This window comes from Scyliorhinus canicula, chromosome 1, assembly GCF_902713615.1.
Source record: "Scyliorhinus canicula chromosome 1, sScyCan1.1, whole genome shotgun sequence".
NCBI lineage: Eukaryota > Metazoa > Chordata > Chondrichthyes > Carcharhiniformes > Scyliorhinidae > Scyliorhinus > Scyliorhinus canicula.
In genome coordinates this window covers 142,999,889-143,021,707 of record NC_052146.1, presented here as the reverse complement: position 1 = coordinate 143,021,707, position 21,819 = coordinate 142,999,889, and the positions used below count along the sequence as shown (strand labels likewise).

At 48.8% G+C, this 21,819-nt stretch overlaps 1 protein-coding gene across 1 annotated transcript in view; it reads left to right on the top strand.

The window, feature by feature from the left end:
• Positions 1 to 21,819, top strand: part of csmd2 (CUB and Sushi multiple domains 2) — a 2,254,685-nt gene that overhangs the window by 1,841,564 nt on the left and 391,302 nt on the right. Inside the window, exon 26 of the mRNA XM_038801178.1 lies at positions 7,900 to 8,102. Coding sequence (XP_038657106.1) covers positions 7,900 to 8,102 — 203 coding nt within the window. The remainder of the gene's footprint in view (positions 1 to 7,899; positions 8,103 to 21,819) is intronic.

Below are 21,819 nucleotides of genomic sequence, written 5' to 3'. Positions count from 1 at the left end.
TGGCGTTTAGATTGGCACCCGCCGTCGATCCCGATTTTTTCCTCGACCGACGCCCTGTTCTCTGTCCGGTTAGGGAACTCTTTCTGGGCATCCCAGGTTGGAAAATCCCGCCCAATAAATGTGGTAGTAAAAAGTTAAAAGGTACTGTCAAAGTGAAAGAGAACACAAGTGTTCGAAAAGTGCAAGAAACCACGGGGGAACAAAGGACTAGTCAAGATTGCATTAGAAGAGTTGTGTTCTGTCATGAGCCCCACACCTTGGGAAGTATTCACTGGCTTCAGAAAAAAAAATACAGTGACAATTCACAAGGGTGAAACCAGAGTTGGGCGGAATTCTCCGCTGGTGGCCAAGATTGTGGAGGCCGTCGTGAACTCAGCCGAGGTTCACGACGGCCTCGGGGCCAGCTCCCCGCACCTAATTCACCCCCACCCAGGGGGCTAGGAGTGGGCCCCCGTCATTCCCGGTCGCGAACTCGTCCGCCGGAAATGACGCCCGAACGGCGCTTCACGGATGACATCAGCGCTCAGACGACGCAAACCCGCGGTGCCGCCTTTCTCCACCGCCGCCCGGCAAGACGTGGCGGCTTGATCTTGCCGGGCGGCGGAGGGGAAAGAGTGCGTCCATTTTGGACGCAGGCCCGACGATCGGTGGGCACCGATCGCAGGCCTGTCCCCTCCGGAGCACAGTCGCGGTGCTCCCGTCCCAATCGGGCCCCTGGATGCCCCAAACGGGTATCCGGCGCCCGTTTCACAAATGCAGCGACCAGGTGTGGTTGCTGCCGTGTTCAAACGGGCGTGAAGGCCCGGCCGCTCGGCCCATCGGCCTCGGAGAATCGCCGCTCGTCGTAAAAAACGGCGAGCGGCGCTTCATGGCGTGTGTCGGGCGTGGGGGGGGGGGGGAATAGCGGGAGGGCGTGAAAAATGTCGGAGCCTGGGGGAGAATCAAAGGGTTTGAGTTCTGATTTGTTTTTAAAACTCGATGAATTTGGGTTACATCCTTCAAGAATAAGAGGGCTAATGGCTCATTTGACTATCGGTGAGGGGAGCTGATAAGGTGAGCAAGTCACAACCTTAATTGGGAATGGGTCTTGTGATAAAAATTATCCTGGAAAATAATTTTTCATTAAAGAGGGTCAGAAAAAAAAATGGGATGCATTGATGCGGAAGGCCATGAACGCAGAATCAATTGATTGTTTAAAAGAAGGTGGATGCGTTTGGAAAGTAAATATATTATGGGAAATGGAGAATGAGTGTGGAATTGAACTACAGCAGATAACAGCTGCTGTTGCTGACAACATGATAGAGCAGTCTTGATTGTCTAAATGGCCTAATCCTGTTCTTATGATATACTAGCCCAGTTAATAATTAAACTTCATGACCCATTTTAAAGAAAATATTGAATTTAGGGCCATTTGTAAGATGAAGTCGGCAGCAGTCAAAAACAGTTTTAACATCAGGATCCCTTAATCAAGTGGAAGAGTGAAAACATATCATTTTGGCAGGATCATTTTATTAAAAGGGTTTTCTAGTGAGGCATCACTCATTAAAACTATATCAGAAGTCCATATTTTTAAGCACAGTTTCCACGATTTGTAATGTCCCCACTTATTTCGAAGGTGCAGACTTGATGGGCCAAATGGCCTCTTTTTGCATTATAAATTCTATGATTCTATGATTTTGGGCAACCATCAAATTGGGCAACTAGGCTAACCATTTGCTATCATCAAAGGTATCATTTAGTAAAAATGGTTCTTACATCGTGTGGGCGAATGTGATTTTCCCACTCTATGCAATGGAGAGTGCAACCTGACACTAAGATCCTGGAGGTGAGTGGGCAATGTGGTGTCATGCCACCATGCCAAGTGGTGGCACTTTCACGTCCATTGACCCACCATATCATATAGAACCAATAGGATGTGTAAAAAAATTTGTAAAGGAAGTCATTCATTCATAACTTTCCACTATGTTGAAAATATGTACTTTGAATACAGGGAAACAGAAGTGTCAATCATCCAGATCTTTTAAAGGTTCAATATCTGAAACTACAGTAATTATGCACTTTCACAGACTTCATTAGTCGACTTAAAAAGGATTTATTTATAAGCCAGCTATAGGAGATGCATGTTTGCAGCTAAGTCCAAAGTACCTCATCACTAGAAATCCTCCCCCTGAGGTAAACCCTCACTTTGGTTCCTGATTAATCACAAGATCATGTGATCCTTACTCTGCCGTGTTACCCTTAAAGGGATCATCGCCACAATTTGAAACCTCTTAACCTTGTATAAATAAACATTGTGCAGTTGACAACATTGATCAGATAATTAGACCTGTCAATAAAACAATGGTTTCACTGGGATCTTTATTGATCTTTTCACTGAAACCTGCAGGTGTGATATTGACTCAGGCGTTTCAGCACGCTAATGGATTTCTGAGCTCGCAGCCAAGCCTCATTATGTACTCTTGGCTGAGAGTACAGACATCCATTAGAGTACTAAAACACCTGATTATCCAGCCCCTTTACTCTGCATCCACCCTATGGAGTGCCCTCAAATAGAAGGACACTAATCTTAATTTGACACTGTCCCTGTCAGCACAAGGAAAATGCAAGGCCTGGTTTTTGTCTGTATCTGGAACCTGGAAGATTGAAAAGATCACTAAGTAATACATCTTTCAGACCCCATTTGAGGTGTGTTATCAACCTGATTGTAAATCAGAGCTGCGAATTTGCAAAATATTTGGAATTGTAAACATTTTGGACTTTAATTGAATTTCTTGAATTGTCCAAAATGATTGTGAGCTTAACAGTGTTTGAACGACGTTGTTGTAATTCATAGAATCATGGAAAATGACAGCACGGAAAGAAGCTATTAAACATATAGTACCTCTGTTGGCTGTTTGAAAGACCTGTCCAATTTAGTCTTAGGCCCCACCTAGCCTAAGATCTGTCATTTAACTATACTTTTGTTTTTTAAAGACATGGCGGTTTTTGAATTTCATTCCATTTCACCCATTAATCTTTTTTCGTATTCCCTCTTTGCCCAACTATTCTGTTTGTTTTTCTTATTGTTTACTGTACCTAATTTATTTTCTAAACCAGTTTTATTATTGTTTTTTAAAATAAATTTAGAGTACCCAATTATTTTTTCCAATTAAGAGGCAATTTAGCGTGGCCAATCCACCTAGCCTGCACATCTTTTGGGTTGTGGGGCCAAAACCCACGCAGACACGGGGAGAATATGCAAACTCCACATGGACAGTGACCCACGGTCGGGATTCGAACCCGGGTCCTCAGCGCCGTAGGCAACAATGCTAACCACTGTGCCACCGTGCTGCCTACCAGTTTTATTTTAACACTTATTTCCTCTGTCATCTATGGAGCTCTGGCTTTGAAAGCCCCATTTTTTCTGTTTATGAACAATATGCTTGGTTTGTATTGGATCTGTGGCTGACCTGAAGACCCACGATTGCTACTTTACTGCTTTCTTGGCTAGTCTTTGTTTCCACTCCATCTAATAATAAAAATAATAATCTTTATTATCACAAGTAGGCTTACATTAACACTGCAATGAATTTACTGGGAAAATCACCTAGTCGCCACACTTCAGCGCCTGCTCGGGTACACAGAAGGGGGAATTCAGAATATGCAAATTACCTAATAGCACGTCTTTCGGAACTTGTGGGAGGAAACCGGAGCACCTGGAGGAAACCCACGCAGACATGGGGAGAATGTGCAGACTTCACACAGACAGTGACGCAAGCCGGGAATCGAACCTGGGATCCTGGCGCTATGAAGCATAGTGCTAACCACTATGCTACCGTGCTGCCCAACTGTGCTAGATCTTTACAGAAATCATTGAAACAATCTCTCTCCCAGTTGGATATTTTCAAGTTTGATTTTTCTCTTTCCCTTTCCATAACTCCTTTAGGGACACCAGACTACAGCAGCAGGGAAGAGAGACAAAGCGCACAGAAATCTAGGAGAGACAAACAGCTATAGAGACAAAAACAGTGTAAAAAGAGCTGAAATTAGTTGGAGGACAAAAACAAAGTGTCATAACCCCCAGACATTAAACAAAGCTAACAAGCAAGTTTTTGGAATGCTAATGTGTTCATGTCAAGGGTGTTAGAAATAAGGTTGACAGAATGTGGAGACATGGGGTTTTAAATAGTGGTTAGAATGGACCCATGGGCTTAAACCTGGGCAGGACTAGGAACTAAATGTATGCAAATAATGTTGTAATGTAGTGAACAGGGATGGGGGCATGGGAAAGAAAGGAATAGGTGGAGAACATTGAAGAAGAAGTATTGATCAAGAATAATGGCCAAGATGGTGCCAGGCTGATGGGGTCTCACCACAAGTCAGTAAATGATCAGATCCATGGGGGCAGCTCAAAAAAATTAAATCCATCTTCTGGGCCTTCTCTGCAGTGAAGATTGGCAGTGGATCAGAGGCCATCAGCTCCTCATGTTGGTAGAACCAGCCGAAGTGGTGAGAATAATACACCCACCAGAGGCCCAGGATCACCGTGGGACCTAAGACAAAACTGAGTTAAGACGGGAGAGAGTTGACAAGGTGGGAGTCACAGAAGCGAGGGTTGCAGGGTGCGGGTCGGACGCAAGGGGTGGTATTTAGTGGTCGGTCCTTTCCTGATGCTGTATCCTTCAATGAGGCACATGGTAGTGTACTGCCTCCCCCCTGCCAAGAGGTAGTTGGTAAATATGACAGAGTTCGCTGGGCAGTGTTTGGGAAGTGCAAAGAAGCAGTGCGACCGTCATTTAGTCTTGAGCCACCATTAGATTGTGGTGAGCTGAGAGATAATAGGTGCCAATTGACATCCCACCACTGGTGTCTGGAAATACTGCTTCAGTCTCCTATGCCCTCCAACATAATTGGCAGGAGAATTTGTCACCACCGGGCCTTTTCCAAGATTAAGTGGGCCCAACCACCATGTTTCCGACTGCAATGGGCTGCATTGAATCCATCCCAATAGTACAAATCATAAGAGATATGACCTACTAGAGGGTTAGAGGTTGAATCTAATTGGTTTGAGACAACATGCAGAAAACAATCTTGTTACATTGCTGGAGATTTCCTCTAGACATGCAAATATTAAGAAGGAAGGAGAGGAAAAAACTTCATGGAAATGTAAATACAGAGCAGAATTATAGAGGACTTCAATAACTCTAATATAAACTGAGAGGAGAGGGGTGCATGCAGAGTAAAGGGCAAAGAGGGTGAAGAATTCCGAAAAGGTGAATTTTCGTCACATAATTCTAGCCCCGCCAGGAAGGAAGCATAGCTGGATCTGCTCAGGAGAATAAAGTCGGCCACCTGAGTGCATTTCAGTGGAAAAACATCTGGGAATAGTGACCATTATATAATTTAGATATATAATCGATTTGTCAGGTAATGACAAATGGTTAACATCATTTGCATGATCTGGGTGGCTGTCTGGGACAAGCTGGGACAGTGTAATTAGGGGGAACTGTATCTCTGAAATGGAAAGGCAGCTGCTTCAATCTGCTTTTGTAACTAATATGATGAAAGGAGAGCAGAACAATCTGTCAGAATCTGTTTGGATAATGCCCCACAATTGTGAGATCTTTCATTGCCAACTTTCAAAGGAAAATAGTTGTTGGATAAAAATTGATAAAAGTGCATGCTTGAAGAAGACTCTCGGATGACAAATTCTTCAGGATATGTGTAAAATATACATTTAAATTCATCCTCATTATTCAGAATAGGCGAGAAAGGTTTCCAAATAATCCCTAAGAATGAAGTGCAAAGGGACTATAATACATTGAGCTGTCAGGTAAATTGCAGTATTCGCAGCAGTGTGATTGTCCATGGATTTCAATGAAACAAATTGTGAAAAAATGTGTTTAAATTTGAGATAGCACTCTGAGTGAGGGATGCTTTATTACTTTGGCACTTTAATAGATCAGTGAGTTCCATTCATTTGTATCATTTATCAAGCTAATCTTTTTTTTAAACAATTTCACTTTCATATTGTTGCATCCTGGTTTTGCAATTGCATGCCGTTACACTATCTCTGTTATTACATTGGGTTGTATTGTGGCTTTCAAAAAAAGGAACAGGATTTGTTGTTAATGATGATGAGTCTTCCTCTTTGCTGCAAACACGTATTTTCCAAAAGCAAGCTCTATCATTGAAACCCTCCTCCATGAACAATCGCAAACTGGCTGTTGGGTCATGTGGAAGTGGATTGGAAGGATGACAAAATTCACAAAAAAACGTTGGTCAATGGCATGTTCTGGGGGAGCTGATGAAAGCACCCACTGACTACACCATAAACAACTTATAATGCACTTTCAAGTGAGGAAAATAAACATGTGGGGCGGAATTCTCCACAATGCCCGACGCCGTCGTGAAACGGGTTTCACGATGGCGCGGAGGCCGCTCCTCGCCCCCTATTCTTCCCCCCCCCCCCCCCCCCCCCCCGGGGGGGGGGGGGGGGGGCTAGGAGCAGCATTCCGTAAATCTCGGCCGCCCGGCCCTGACGCTGGCGCCAAGGCGGTGTGCCGAGAATGATGCGGCTGGCGGCGCCTAATGACGTCAGCCGCGCATGCGCAGGTTGGCCGGCTCCAACCCGCGCATGCGCGGTTGCCGTCTTCCCCTCCACTGCCCCACAAGACGTGGTGGCTTGATCTTGCGGGGTGGCGGAGGGGAAAGAGTGCGTCTCTTGGAGACGCCGGCCCGACGATCGGTGGGCACCGATCGTGGGCCAGTCCCCTCCCGAGCATGGCCGTTGTGCTTGATCCCCTCTCCCCCCCCCACAGGCCGCATACTCACCTCTTGCGCCATGTTCACGCTGGCAGCGACCTGGTGTGGTTGCTGCCGGCGTGAACCAATCGGGAACGGCAGGCCGCTCGGCCCATCCGGGCCGGAGAATCGCGGGTCGCAAAACGCGACACGCCATTTTGGGGTGGGTGGGAGAATCGCGGGGGGTGCCAGAGCGGCCCTCCCGCGATTCTCCCACCCGGCGTGGGCAGCGGAGAATCGCGCCCGTGGTGTTTTCCTTAGCATCATGATGAATTTGTGGAAGGTAATTTGAAACCTTTTCAAAAAAACAATTTCCTCTTCTGAATCCATACTGGCTCTTCCTAAATGACATTCACTTTTCCATGTGATGACTAATTCTAGCCCAAAAAAATTGTTTCCAGAAACTCGCCCAGCATTGATGTTAAACTGACTGGTCTGTATTGCAGGGGGCCCTTATTTCTGAAGCTTGAGTGCGTGTGCGCTTTAGTGTCCTAAGTTCTTCTGAACTGTTCCCAATCCTCAGGCCTGTTGCTTTTAGCCTGATGTTACAGGGTAGACCATTTAGGATTGAGATGAGCAGAGAGTGATCGGACTGTATGATTCGCCTCCACAGGAAGCAGTTAAGGCCAAAGCACTGTGTGTTTTCCAGAAACAGTTAGATATTGCACTTGGGGGTGAAGTAGATCAAAGGATATTGGGGGAAGGAGGGATCAGGCTATTGAGTTGGATGATCAACCATGGCCATAATGAATGGCAAAGCAGGCTGGAAGGGTTGAATAGCCTCCTTCTGCTCCTATTTTCTGTTTCTATGTTACCCAAATCTATTATGAATGATTGGTGCTTTCATATCTTTATAAAAACTGTAAACTTTATTAGAAAAAAAAATCAAATATTGTTTTTCATTCCTGTCATGACCATCATGATTTTGGAGTTTAAGGTTATGGAAGGAAAATAGTCCGAATGCACTGCTGACCAGAATAAATACCTGAAGATACTGAAAATTGATCAGCTATATAGGCTAGGCTAGCAAACTACTCTACCCCTATATGTGTGAAAAATGTATCAGTGAATTGTCTGATCCTAGACTTCATTTTTCTTTTTTGTTTCTTCCTTTAGCATCCACTTTCTTGTTTTCCACACTGAAGCTGTTCATGATGTTCTGAAGGTGTGGGATGGATCACTGGAGAGTGGCATTCTGCTAAGGGAGATGAGCGGCTCCACGCTTCCCCCTGATATCCACAGCACCTTCAACTCCATCACGGTCCAGTTCGACACAGACTTCTTCACCAGCAAGCAGGGCTTTGCTATTCAGTTCTCAGGTACGTGCCAATTTACCGAGGTTATCAGCACCATTGGTACGGCGAGCAGTTGAAATATTGCCCAGGGCACTGTGAAAAAGTTTCATCGGGAAGTAAAATTTTTGTCCATGGTCAGGTAAATTGTAAATGGTCTGTGAAGGGAGCAGGCTTCCTGGCTCAAATAGCCTTTCCTGTTAATATTCTATATATTCTTATTACCTGAAATGTTTCAATTGAGATTAGAGTCATTACGAAATACTATTTTTTCTATGAATATCTCTTCACTTGAAATTAGTTTTGCGGCACAGTATTCCCTAATTGAAAATAAAAGCACGTTAATATTTGAATTAGAAAGGTGGAATTTAAATGTGTCTCTTTTTTAGTCCGCAAATTACACCTGATTAGATTTATGTTTTCTGTTTAATTCAATAAGCATAATCACCAGGTTGATTCAGATTAACTACCTTCAGTTCATCATTTTATGGGAAGTAGGAAATCTACTTTTTCAGCCCATAATAAAAAGCTCTGCTGATTCTTTAAAACAGCATTGAATTGCAATTGCAGCAGCTCATTTTATTTAGCATTTTATTGCATATGCTTTGTGTAATTTCAGATTATTTAGACATGTAAAAATTTGTTGCTGATACTTTGAGCAATCAGTTTTCTGCACTTCTCCATTGTGTTTATGCGCATAAGGAACAAGAAGGTAATTTGTCTATTTGGAGTGCATTCTCCAAGTGGGCAAACCCTTCCATTTTGGAAACCAACAGCATTTTAATTACATTGCTCTCCGTCATACCTACTATATTTCCCAAACGTTCATTCTTTTATCTCTAGCATTTCTCCCTGATGTTCATTTTAACATAATTCTCACAGAAATTTAAATTGTTGGGGACGTTGTGGATGAAACAAAGTTACCTTCTCAAGGGTCTGGAAAATAATGCATTTGTTTTAAACACGAGTTTGAAAAATTGAACAAGGGGTGTGGAGCACTTAATGAACAGAGTAAGAATTGAATCCCAGTCTTGATCAATCTGTTATCTTCATCCATCTCCAACAGCCCTCTCGCCTGTGGTATTATCATAACTATCAGCATTGCAAGGGTTGTCCGACCTCTCGGAATCTCTCCAAATGGAGAAAATCAAATTCGCCATCCGAGGGTCGGACGACGGCTTCTACAGAACAACTGTTCCGGGACCTGTTTGTGGCCAACGTACAAGAGGAAGAATAGTCGGGTGGCCAAGAATCAGGGGAAAATGGATGGGAATCGGGGGAGGGTAGCCGGGGGGGGGGGGGGGGGGGGGGTTACGGGCTCGTTATGGGGGTTTGCTGGCAAGCCAAGGCCCAAAACCAAACTATAAATAAATGCCTATAAACATGTGCCTCGGCCATATTGGGGAATGTAAAATATGTATGCTGGCTAAAGGGGCGGCCACAATTGTTGTTATGAAGATGCTTACCTGTAAATATTCATGCTAAATTTTTGTGTTTTCTTTTTTTTTCTCTCTAATAATTTGTAATTTGTCATATATAAAATATGAAAACTCAATAAAAAACATTTATTAAAAAAGCATTGCAAGGGTTAATGTAGTGTTGAGAGTAGCCACTAGAGAGATCTGCAGATACAACTATATAAGGCAATGATGCTGGACCTCAGGGGAGGAGTGTATGCAGGAGATAGCTAATGAAGGGCATAAGAGCAGATAGTGTGAGGTTAGATTATAGTTTGTACCAGTAGTGAGATTAGAGGTAGATGAGTGTAGTTAGATGTTATTGGTCAGTTCTGTATTCTTAAGGACTTAGTGGTGAATCCCAATTTAGTAGGGTAAATAAAATCATAGCTTTGTTTAAGTTAAATGCTATTTTGTGGTATTTGTGAACACTACAGCAACCATCCTGAAATAAGCAATATAAAGAATGCCACAACTCCCGCATATTTTGTCTCACACATTCATGTTTCAAGGGGTTAACTAGGGGGTGAAAGGTAGGTGGGAATGTGGGGTTGAGGTTACAATCAGATCAACCATGATCTTATTGAATGGCAGAACAGGCTCAAGGGGCCAAGTGGCCTACTCCTGCTCCTAATTTGTCTGTCCGTATGTCTATGTGATGTGTTTTGGGACTCTTCCTCCTTGTTTAGAAGATTGTAAATGTGACGAATTTAGGAAATATTTACATATATTGGGCACAAATCAATGGAGACATTTCTAAGTGTAATTCTGGGTGCATTTGGTGGGGTGTTCCTCGATGGCCGCATTTGTGAGATCGTGGCCCGCATTCAATGGTAGTTAGTGCCAAAAATCAGTCCGCACAAGCTTCTTGCTATTATGGGCTGTCTCACCGTATGATTCTCATTGGTGAGAAGGTGAAGCTGCTTTTAAATGCTCCCTCACCACTCACTCCCAGTCAACACACAAGCACGGCAGCGCACAGACCTGCTCCTCGCTTATAGGGATGCCGACCTGGCCAGGCTTCGCAATACTGTGAATGCGAGGCAGGGCACTATATTCCCCCTTAGGGGTCGAAGGTCCAGCAGCAGGGTCAGTAATGCTGCCTGGGAGGCAGTACACCAGCTGTCAGTTCGGGCAGCATGGCCAGGAGGACCACTGTCCACTGTCGGAAGAAGACTAACGAACTCCATCGAGCTGCAAGGGTAAGTTATCACCTGTGTCCTGGCATCAGTTCCACCTGCCACCCCTCAAACTTCAAAATCCCACAAATCAGAACAGCCACAAATCACTGGCTGACACCTCGCACCCTCCCCACATCCGATCTTTGCACTTGTTCCTCAGAACCCCCGACACCCACCAGAACAACCCCTTTATGTCCAGGTGCAGTGTCCATAAATGTCACCTGCTATAGAACCACCCCCCATCCCCCGACCCATCAAGCGTGCGGCTCACATTGCCCTCTCTTTTTCTCGCAGGAGCAGATAGCCAAGATGGGGGTGGGATGCCAGAGATCTGGGTTCTCACCCCTATGAGGAAAGGCCCTGGAGTTTGTGGTGTTGACCGAGGAGAGAACAGTCATCAACAGCGAGTTTGGACGGTGGCACAAAGATGAGGATCCATTGCCCCATCTACCCAATAACCTGTCTCAAGTGAGTTGTTCATGTCAGACAAAATGATCCTTCCCTCTCACTGACCACATGTCAATCGTCTCGCAGGATTGCCATCTGATGAGACTGGGTCATCCAGAGTCTTTCTGCCCCCCCCCCCCCTCCCCTCCCACTACTGAAGAGACCACCCCGAAGGAAAGCTCCGTGGACACCACCATGGAGGCACCACAGCTATCACCTGCACCCTCCACCAGCACAGAGATACACACCTCGGGGGGCAATATCAGTGGACAGGCTTCTGGGGCACAAGCTACTGAGCACCACACAGTTGCTGGTGCACATCAAGTGGAGGCAGGTACATCGAAGGGAGACAGCAGAGGTCTGCTAGATTCCAGGACACAGCTGAGTCCCAGTCAGATGCCAAGCCTCTAAACAAGGTTTTCCCAGTGCTGATGCAGATGATAGGCCAGAACTATGACATTCAGGAGGGGACGTCAGCGACATTTCAGTGACTGCATAGCCAATTGACCGAGTCCCAAAGACTTCGAGTGCAGGAGATAATGCCAATGCCAACAATACATTCACCAAGGCCAACACTGCTAGGGTGACAACTGCATTGGAAAGTCTGGAGCATGACATCCATGTCTTGGGTGATGGTGCCCAAGACAAGCTCAGTCTGTGACGACCATGGCTGAGGGCCTCGACATTATGTGCCAGTTGCTGAGGGACATGTCCCAGACACGGGTGGGCATTGCCGAAGCACTGCAGAGCATGGCCCAGTTACTGAAGAGCATTGCTGAGGGCGTCGACACCACGGCACAGACAATGGGGAGCCGCCAAGACTGGCAGAGCCTGATGATTCAGAGGTTTCTGGAGCTCACCCCAGTTGTCCCTCCATCCTATGGAGTTTCCCTTCGCCCTACAGGCACCGTTAGGGGAGAGGAAACACTGGAGGCCAACCCGAGGCATGCCACCATGGACACTACATCCAGTTATTGCAAATCCACCCCTCCTGACACCGATGAATATTAAGGGGAGCTGGCAGAACAGAGTGGCACGGCAAAGCCTGTGACACCAGTAAGTCAGCCGGGTCCCTCCAGAGGATGCCCGCCAAGGGCATCAAAGGCCTAGAGCGCAGAAAGCAGCAGGCTACCTTCACCCCTGATGTGCATCCTGCGTAGCCACCTAGACGCAGCAGTAGACCATGAAAGATCGGAGTGAGGAGCACTGAGTTGAGGGGGTTCACTATCTGTAGCTAGGGGAAATGGAAATGTCAAATGTTCACTGTTAAAATATGGTACACCTGATACATGAGAAGCCTCTGTCACATTATTCTTCACAGCGGGCATGCCTGCACCCTCACCCCTGTTGCCCCCCATTCCCACCACCCCTGCTCCCCGGGCACAGTGGTCCAAGAGCAAACGCCCCCAATGCAGACTCCATTCAGAGGATGGTGTGAGCATGCTGTCAGCACACCGGAGCTTGCCTCACAGTGAGTAATCATCGCTATATTGACCGGCTGACACAGGTCCATCATCCTGGAGTGTTGTTACACAGATCTTTGGTGAGAGGTGGGCGGAAACAGAGTGGTCTGGGAGGGGCAGATGTAATGGCCTGTCCTCCTTCCTCTGACTCCACTCCAAGCTCGCCTCTCGCCTGCTTCCTCCTCCTCCTCAGACGAGGCAGCATATTCCTCTTCCAGCATAATGCCCCGCTGCTGTGCCAGGTGGTGGAAGACACAGCAGACTATTACAGAGCAGGAAACCCTTGTGGGTTATACTGCAGGGCAACACCAGAGTGGTCCAGGCATCAGAACCACATTTTCAGCAGGCCGATGCACCGCTCATATCGCATGGGTGGCAACATAGGCATCATTATAATGGGTCTCCACATCAGCCTCAGGTCTCCACACTGGTGTCATCAGCCAGGACCTCAGTGGGTATCGCTTGTCCCTCATGAGCCAACCCATCATCCTGGGGTTATTCTCGAAGATGACAAGGATGTCCGAGTACCCAGGATGTAGATGTCATGCACGCTTCCTGGGTAGTGGGCACTCACGTGCATGATATGGAGGCGGTGGTTGCACACAATCTGAATATTTTGGTAGTAGAACCCCTTCCTGATAATAAAGAGCAAGCCCTGATGTCCTGGTGCGTACAGGGCAACATACATGCCTTCGATTACCCCCTGGCAATGGGAGTAAATTCTGCAGCCCAGGCATATTGGTGGGTCTGGTCCAGCTCAAAGGTGATAAATCCTGATGTGGGGCTTACAGGGCACCCGTGACCTTGTGGTGCACCTGTGGACTGTGGATTGTGAAATGCCACACAGGTCCCTGCTCGAGCCCTGGAATTAACCGCTTAAAAGATGAGGGCAGCCACCGAGAGTGGGTGCCCTCCTCCCCCACAGGGATCTAAGCCCATGACGATGTGGCACCGATTCCACACTGTCGCTCTCCTGAAATGGAACCTTCTGCGGCACATGCTGTCTGTCATCTCATTGAAAGACCAACGACCGCCTGTGCACCTTGGGCAGTTGTTGGCCTCCCCCTCTGGGTTCCTCACCGGCCTGATGGGCGGCTGGGTCTTCAGAGTGTGGGGTGGCCCCCTGCATATGGGGTGCCACCTCGAGCCTGCATTATCTTCTCCGGCATCTAGCCACCAGGTCTGCCACCAGCAACACGAGAGCAGCCCAGGCGGGACCGACACAAGCAACAATTTTAGTATCTGTAAAGAATTGGAGAAAGAGTTGACCAACCATCGGTTAGGGCTTCCATCCCAGGACACGCAAATCCCACAAACCTCACCCCCACCCTTACATATCCCGCCTTCTCTCAGAGTGCCATCCAGCAAGCCAGTTGTGTTAGCAAACCCCGCACTGCACACTCACCCCACAGCCACATCAGGAGTCCTTAGCCCCCACACTGCTGCTTGGACTATTCGGGAGACCATGCTTAGGTCCCTTCCCCTGATCCACCCACTTACTCTCTCACAACTAATTTCCTCATCTGAAATAGCCTTCAGCTGTGAAGCGAGAGGCTGCTCACAGTCAAAGGGAATGAAATTCACTCAACATTGAAGATACAGCAGGGCTCTGTCCTGGAAGTATTTGGTAGGACAGACAGGCTGCAGCTGTGGTTGTCCCTGTTATGCGTTTCCACAATATTTTAAGATGCCTTGAAAGCCTCACAGACGCAAAGCCCCCCCGACCTGGAAAGCTTCAGCCCCCCAACTAAGTCCAACCTCTCCTGAGGGTTGTTTCCGTCCGTGTCAAGCACTGGACCTGCAGCTCCAGTGCCCTTGAGCTGAATGGCAGAAAATGGAAATGCCCACTCACCACCTCACATCTCCTCAGCAGCCAGTGCACCAGTTTCATATTTTAAAAGAGGGGTGCTAAACAACGACCGCGTGACTTCCCGCTGGGGAGTCGGGTATTTCCAGGGCGTCTGATAGCATTCGATTTCGATCTCGGTAATGTGATTGAAATGACTGTGCTAGACTGGCAGTGCCAAATAGCCAGGCCGGGATCGGGCACAGAGCTGCCCTGCCTGTGTAAGGTAGTGCGCAGGGTGCATTGAGGATCCTGAATCTTGTGAGTTGAGGCATTGGAGGGTCCGGTGGTTGCGTTGGGAGATTGAGGGATTTTTAAATGATGTCGTAATCTCTTCCTGTACTGAAGAGATCTGTTCGCCGGAACTCTTTGGAGCAGGAAAAGACACTAAGTGCATTGTTGGAGAGGCTCTTTCTGACAGAGCTTTGCTTACTATTCCTGACCAAATCTTGCCTCTTCAAGTGGAAATAGTTTCTCTCCTTCAGAATTTTCTCCAATAGGGCGGGATTCTCCTAAATGGAGGCAGAGTGTCCACGCCATCGCAAACACTGTCGCGTTTTACGACGGCATGAACAGGCCGCCCCCACGTCAAATTCTGGCCCCTACTGGGTCTAGCGCGGCGCTGAAGTGGTTTGCGACACTCAGCCGCAGATCCCGGCATGAACTGGACGCCGTGGGATCCGCGCATGCGCAGTTGCACCGGTGCCAACGATGACATGCGCAGTGGTGCCGGTGCCAACCAACGCATGCGTGGTAACCTCGAGGAGCGGTCTGGCCCCTCACCAACATGGCGCTGGGGTTCTGGGGCCAGTCGCGCAAGGAAGTAGGCCCGGGGGGGGGGGGGGGGAGAGGCCGGCCCGCCAATCAGTAAGCCCCGATCACGGGCCAGACCCCATAGGAGGCCCCTCTGGGAACAGAGCCCCCCTCACCCCCCCCCCCCCAGGCTGCCCCCCCAAGCCTTCGCGATGAGTACCCGCCGGCAGCGACCAGGTGTGGATGGCGCCGTCAGGACTAGGCCATTTACGTGTGGCCGCTTGGCCCATCCGGGCCGGAGAATCGCCGCTCGCCATTTGCGGTGATTCCCCGAGCGGCCCGGCACAATTCGCGCTGCGCTGGTTTCGGGGGGGGGGGGGGGAGAATCATGTGCGTGGGTCGGGGCGGCGTGGCGCCCTGGCAATTCTTTCTCCCCCCTGGCGGGGAGGGGGGAGTATCCCGCCCATAGTTTCCCTATTCATTTGCGGTGTGAAGCCTGTAAGGCCTCATTATGTGGTTCTATTAACGTTTTATAGCATGACAGCCTCACCAACCGAGCATCAGGAAGCTCGCGACAGTTGTTGCTCGCTACCAAAATTTTCCATTGAATCGTGTCCTTAAACAACAAAGCCGAAGATTTGAATTCCAATGTGGAGCTTTGGAGTTAGACCCATAGAACCATAGAATCCTGACAGTGCAGAAGGAGTCCATTCAGCCCATTGAGTCTGCACCGATCACTCTGAAAGAGCACTCCACCCAGGCACACTCCCCCACAACCCCGGACACAAAGGGACAATTTTAGCATGACCAATCCACTTAACCTGCATGTCTTTGGACTTTAGTTCCTGTCTCTTCATTGTAGTGGTTCTAAAGCAGTGTTTCAACACGTATATAATTATTATTTTATTCAGCATTTCGGAAGAGCTAATTGAAGAGCTGATAATTATGGTAATGACCTGGTGCTTGAGGAGGATAAGGTAAATTTGGAGAGTCTGGATCTGAGAGAAGCCATAATTTAATTTTAATATACAGATAGAGATATTAACCTATTGTTGTGAAGTAGATTCAAATATCATTAGGCAGAATGTTCTAACAAATACTTGTGTATGTCAAAATTGCCTCAAATGACACAACTGCCAACATGGCAAATTCATACTTGCACTTTTCAGGAAAACAAAACAATATTTGTATTTCAAATCAATCATTGTGAACCCGTATAATCATTGAAAAGAAGTGTAGTCTTTGCTTGAGCAAGAGAAGGGACAATGAAAGCAATAGAAGGAACAGAACATTTAAGAGGATTAAGTTTTCCTTACCTACTCTTATTACGGATTTCATTCAGTCCAGTTGATCCCATTCAGTTGAATCTAAATTTGCCTAAGTAAGTCTCGAGGGAACTATGAATGAATGAGCTTAAAATTGAAGCATGTGGAAAGCAATATAGTTTAATCTGAATTTAAGCACATTTTCTTGAAGGAACATAATTTAACTTTCTTGTATTTCACTGGCACAAGAAGAACCATTCATAATTGTACACCTGTAATGGGAACTTAAAATATTGCAAGAGGAGCCCAATGTTCCTCCATGAGAGAGCATAAGACACCTTCCTAGTCATAAAACATAAGCAAAGTACTGCGGTTGGTGGAAATCAGAAGAAAGAACAGAAAATATTGTAAATACTCTGCAGGTCAGGCAATATCTGGAGAATGTGGTGGCAGTGGAATTTAATGAGTTGGGAGAGTGGCAGGCAGGAAGTCCGCTGTCTTCCTGCCACAGGCCCGATTAAGTTTGTGTCGGGAAGACTCGTGGGCGGCCTTCCCACCCAACCGGCAATTGAGGCCCTTACGTGAATGGTTAATGTCCACTTGAGGGCCTCATCCTGCCATTGCTTTATTCACCCAGGTAGTGAGCAGGACACTCATCACGTGGGAAGCCTGAAAAGTAAACTCTGGCATATTTGTTCTGAGATGATTGAACAACAGCTCTTGGTGGGCGGGACTTGATCAAGCGTCAAATCAAGCCCAAGAAGAGGTGCAATGTCTTTTCTTGTCAGCTTGGATGTTGCGGAGACCATGGGCGGGATTCTCTGTTTCTGAGGCTAAACGTGGCCGCCAGCGGAGGAAGTTTGGCGTTTTACGACAGAAAAACCGGCACCGCACCTGGACCGATTCAGCTACCATTGAGGGGCTAGCACCGGTCCCGCTTGGAACACAATCGACTCCAATGAAAAACAGTGCGGGATTCGCGGGGTCTGTGATCGACAGTCAAGAGGCTGATAAGCTGCAGCTGCACATACACGCTACAATCCCCACACACACTTATCCCAGCCAAAAAGATGGCATTGGTTGTGCTGGAGTGTTCCCATGCAGCTGCTGGGTCATCTGGGGCCAGAGGGCACCAAGAGCGGTGCCCTGGGGGGACACCTATGTGACCCATGGCACTAGGTTAGTGGGCTGTTAGCGGTCTGCGCAGCTGCATGGCTGCCTTGCCGGCTGCGGCAATAGTGCTCTGTGCCCGTTCACCCTGACCTCGCAGCCCACCTCCTGGCCACCCCCCACTACTCTCCCTGGCCCTGGCAGAAGCCCCCTGGCCAGCGGCACAACGGTCAGCAAACTATGGCGATGTTGGACACCTTCCATATGCCGCCTCTCTCCCACAGCAACCGTCACGCCGCTTTCACGATTTTTAAAAGCACAAGTGAACTGCGTCGATCAGAACTTAGACTATCGGAGGCAGAACATTGCAGAAGCCCTGGAGAGTACCGGGTTGTGCCTGTTAATGATATGGTGTCTACCGTAAGTGAGGAGTGAAACGCATTGACGCCGTTATCGAGGTGATGAACAATCGCGATTTGGCGTCAAATCGCACCTGCCATGATTTCGGTATCGGAGCTTTCTCCGCCCAATCACATTTCCTGATTTCGGCATTGGCTAACGGAGAATCCCATCTGATGAATTGGATTCAATTTGAATTGGTTTTTGGATGCACATTGACAGGTCTCGATTCTGGGGAATCGAATTCTGTCTGGGGAAGACCAACCAAATGCCTCATTGGCTCTTAATATGCTCGGTCCTCCCTCAGGAAGCTGCCTGAGTTTCTGGCCGGCTCTCCAGCCAGTGGGAAAGACCTCCAAAGCATTCAGTAAATATTATCCAATGTTCTCAGTTGATGGTCTGTTATTAGAATTGGAAAAGGTTGGAGATGCAGTAGGGGTTTTAGCAACAACAGAGGCAGGGAAGGGGTGGAGGTGAGGATAAAACCAAAGGGAAGGTCTGTGATAGGGTCAATGCTGGAGATGTTAAATAACAACATTGGTGATGGTGCAAGGCAAAAGGAGATGGTACTGGGGACAGTAAAGTCACAAAAGGTGGGGCTGGAGGATGCGTAAAAGGGAAATATTAGAATCATTACTCAACACCTGCCCTGGGGCAGTGGTTATGCTGAAACTGTTAAACTCAGTGTTGAATCCGAAAGATTGTGGGCTGATTGGAAAATGAGAAGTTGTCACTGTTTCGTTTGCTCCCTTTTAAAAAAAATGTATTTTATTACCAACATGTATCAAAACCGGTTAGAGCAAATAAACACCCCGGGAAACATACTTCCCTGCAATCAACTATAGTCTGTACAACCTTTTCCCCATTTTCACCCTCCCCTCCTGCGACAAACAGCTCCTCAAACACGATTACAAACATCCCCACCTTTTCTCAAACCCCTCTGCAAAGCCCCCCTTAACTCATACTTTATATTCTCCAACTGCAGGAGGTCATACAGGTCACCCAACCAAGCCGCTACCCCCGGTGGCGATGCCGACTGCCACTCCAGTAAATTTGCCGCCGTGCAATCGGCCTTCCTTCTCTCCATGAGCTCCAGCTTTTCTGAAACCCAAATATCTCCACCAATGGATCTGGGTCCACCTTCTCCCCCACTATCCTGGCTGAGAACACGAACAACATGTTTCCAATATTTCACAACCCCATAACATGTGCATGCGATTCACTGGCCCCCGCCCACACCTTTCACACTCATTTGCTACCCCCTGGAAGAACTTACTCATTCTCGCCCGAGTCATATGTACCCTGGGCAGCACTTTAAACTGTATCAGGCTCATCCTTGCACAAGAGAAGGTCCCGTTTACCCTTTGCAGTGCTTCATTTCATACTACCCAATTGATCTCTCCAACAAACTCCCCTTCCCACTTCTCCTTGATCTTCACCACACACTCACCTCCCTGCTTCCCCAGCCACTTGTATACATCTCCAATTCTTCCCTCCCCTTCCACATCCGCAAGTATCAGTCAGTCCAGCAGGGTGTATCCAGGCAATGTAGGGAACCTCCTCCAGAACTTTCGCGCAAAGGTCCTAACCTACAGATACCTGAACTCACCTCTCCTCGGCAGCTCTACCTTCTCACTTAGCTCCCCCTGACTGGTGAACCCTTCCTCCAAATTCAAATCCCTCACCTTGACCAGCCCCATTTCCCTCCACCTCCTGTATAAACTATCAATAACCCCCTGACCCCGGCTCAAACCCATGATTTTGCCCACTGGGACCGTCCAGCGCCCGGCCGAGCGTATCTAAATAACCTGTTTCATTCTCTACCCGAGGACGTGATGCCGAACGACCAGGGCCGTCTGCCTCCAGGCGGACACAGGCATCTGCCCCCACCTCACCCAGGGGTGCACAACAGAGGGTGCCCGATCAGCGGGGAGTACCATCCTCCCCAACCGAATCTGTGGAGCAGGACGCCCAGAGGGCGGCGAGAGAGAAAGAGAGAGAAATGGCCCGCGAACGCCCTGTGGCCTCTCAGCGGGACGATGACATAGAGGAGGCGTCAACCCAAGATGACCTCGAGCTTGCGGCACTGCTGTCTCCCACACCATCCACCATCCCAGAGACACTCACCCCGGTTGGCCTATTTAGTGATGAGGCTCCTGGGTCACAGTCTGGGTCGCACATCACAGCTGAGCAGGTACAGCAGGTGGAGGTCAGAGCAGCCGAGAGCCCAGACTGGCGGAGGCCAGGCCAGGCCCAGCATGCAGCTGGCTCCCAGACATTTTCCGAGTTCCTGGACTTTCTCAACCCACCCGCACAGACGATGCAGCAAGAAACCCAGGGACACAACGACGGGATGAGGGCTGTCTTCCAGACTCTGCAGACGCTGTTAGAGGAGTCGAACCGCGTCCATAAGCAGGGAGTGGTGCCGCTCATGGCAGCAAACCAGGCCGACACCGCACGGGTGGCATCCGCGGTGGAGGCAATGGGTCAGGTTATACAAGGCGTTGGGCTTAATGTGCACGCGTCATCCTCGGCCCTGGACAGGGTTGCCCTCTCACAGGCAGCGATGCGCCAGAGCCAACACGACATTGCCGGTGCGCTGCGGGCCTTGGCCAAGTCTCAGCAGGTCATGGCCCAGTCGCAGCACGCCATGGCACAGTCACAGCATTCGATGGCACAGTCCCAGCAGTCGATGGCACAGTCCCAGCAGTCAGTCACGGAGAGCATCAACCGCCTGACACATGTGCTGGATGGTGTCGTGCACTCAAAGGCTGAGATCGCACAGTCCCTGGCGGGAATGTCTAACTCCCTGGACTCCGTCTCTGCAAACCTTCGGTTCCTGGTGGATACCGTTGCAGGCCTCCAGGACTGGCAGCACCAGGTATTGGTGGCGCGACGGGGCACCTCCCCGCTCGCACCTCTGTCCCAAAGTGAGGCCCGGGGGCCACCGGGCTCCCCGAGGGAGGAGGAGGTTTCGGGGCCCGTCCCATTGACTCCATCACGGGACGTCCCGGAATTCTCGGCCTCTCTTATCCCATCCCTGGTGCATCGGGTGGGCAGCAGGCAGAGCAGGGTGGCACAACGTCACCCGAGACGCCCGCAGAGCAGCCTGGCCCATCAAGGCCGGGTCTCCCCAGGAAACGCTTGCCGAAGGAGAAACACGTCGAAGGGGGCGATTCGCAGCAGTCCTCCTCCACTCCTGCTGTATCATCTGGGGAATCACTTAGACGTAGTGGTAGGGCCCTTAAGGCAACAAAGAGAGACACTGAGTAAGTTGGCACGGGTGAAGGGCACAGTTTAGTTGTAGGGGCTAGGTCACCTGTAAATTTTTGTTCAGCATTAAACGCACTGTTCCACCTTACTTGTAATACCGTGTGATTGTTCCACAGTCACAGGAATCGTGATGGTGACCGAGTGTCGCTGGGGTTGACGAGCGGTGAAACTTTGGTGCCGGGTGTGCAGTCCCTGCCCCCCCGACCCCATCCCACAGCTAGCCCACGCGGGCACGTGATGGAGTGTCTGTGACGATCTCAGCGGCCACCAAGGTGGATGGTTCAGCTATTGCCATGGGTCAGACTCTCTCTAACGATTCTGAGCTCACAGCTCTTCGCAGAGCGAGCTGTCATCATTCCACATGGCACTGATCACACCCGCTGACACAGCCATCGATGTTGTGCCATACCGTCTGGATGCAGTGGTAAGGGTGATGTCGAAGTGGAGCAGTGTACACTGAGAGGGGGTGGGGGGGCGGGGGGTGGGGGTGGCTGTGGTGGTGGCAGTTGTGTGTTGACCCTCTGCATGACTAGCGATGCAGGTGGTGGTT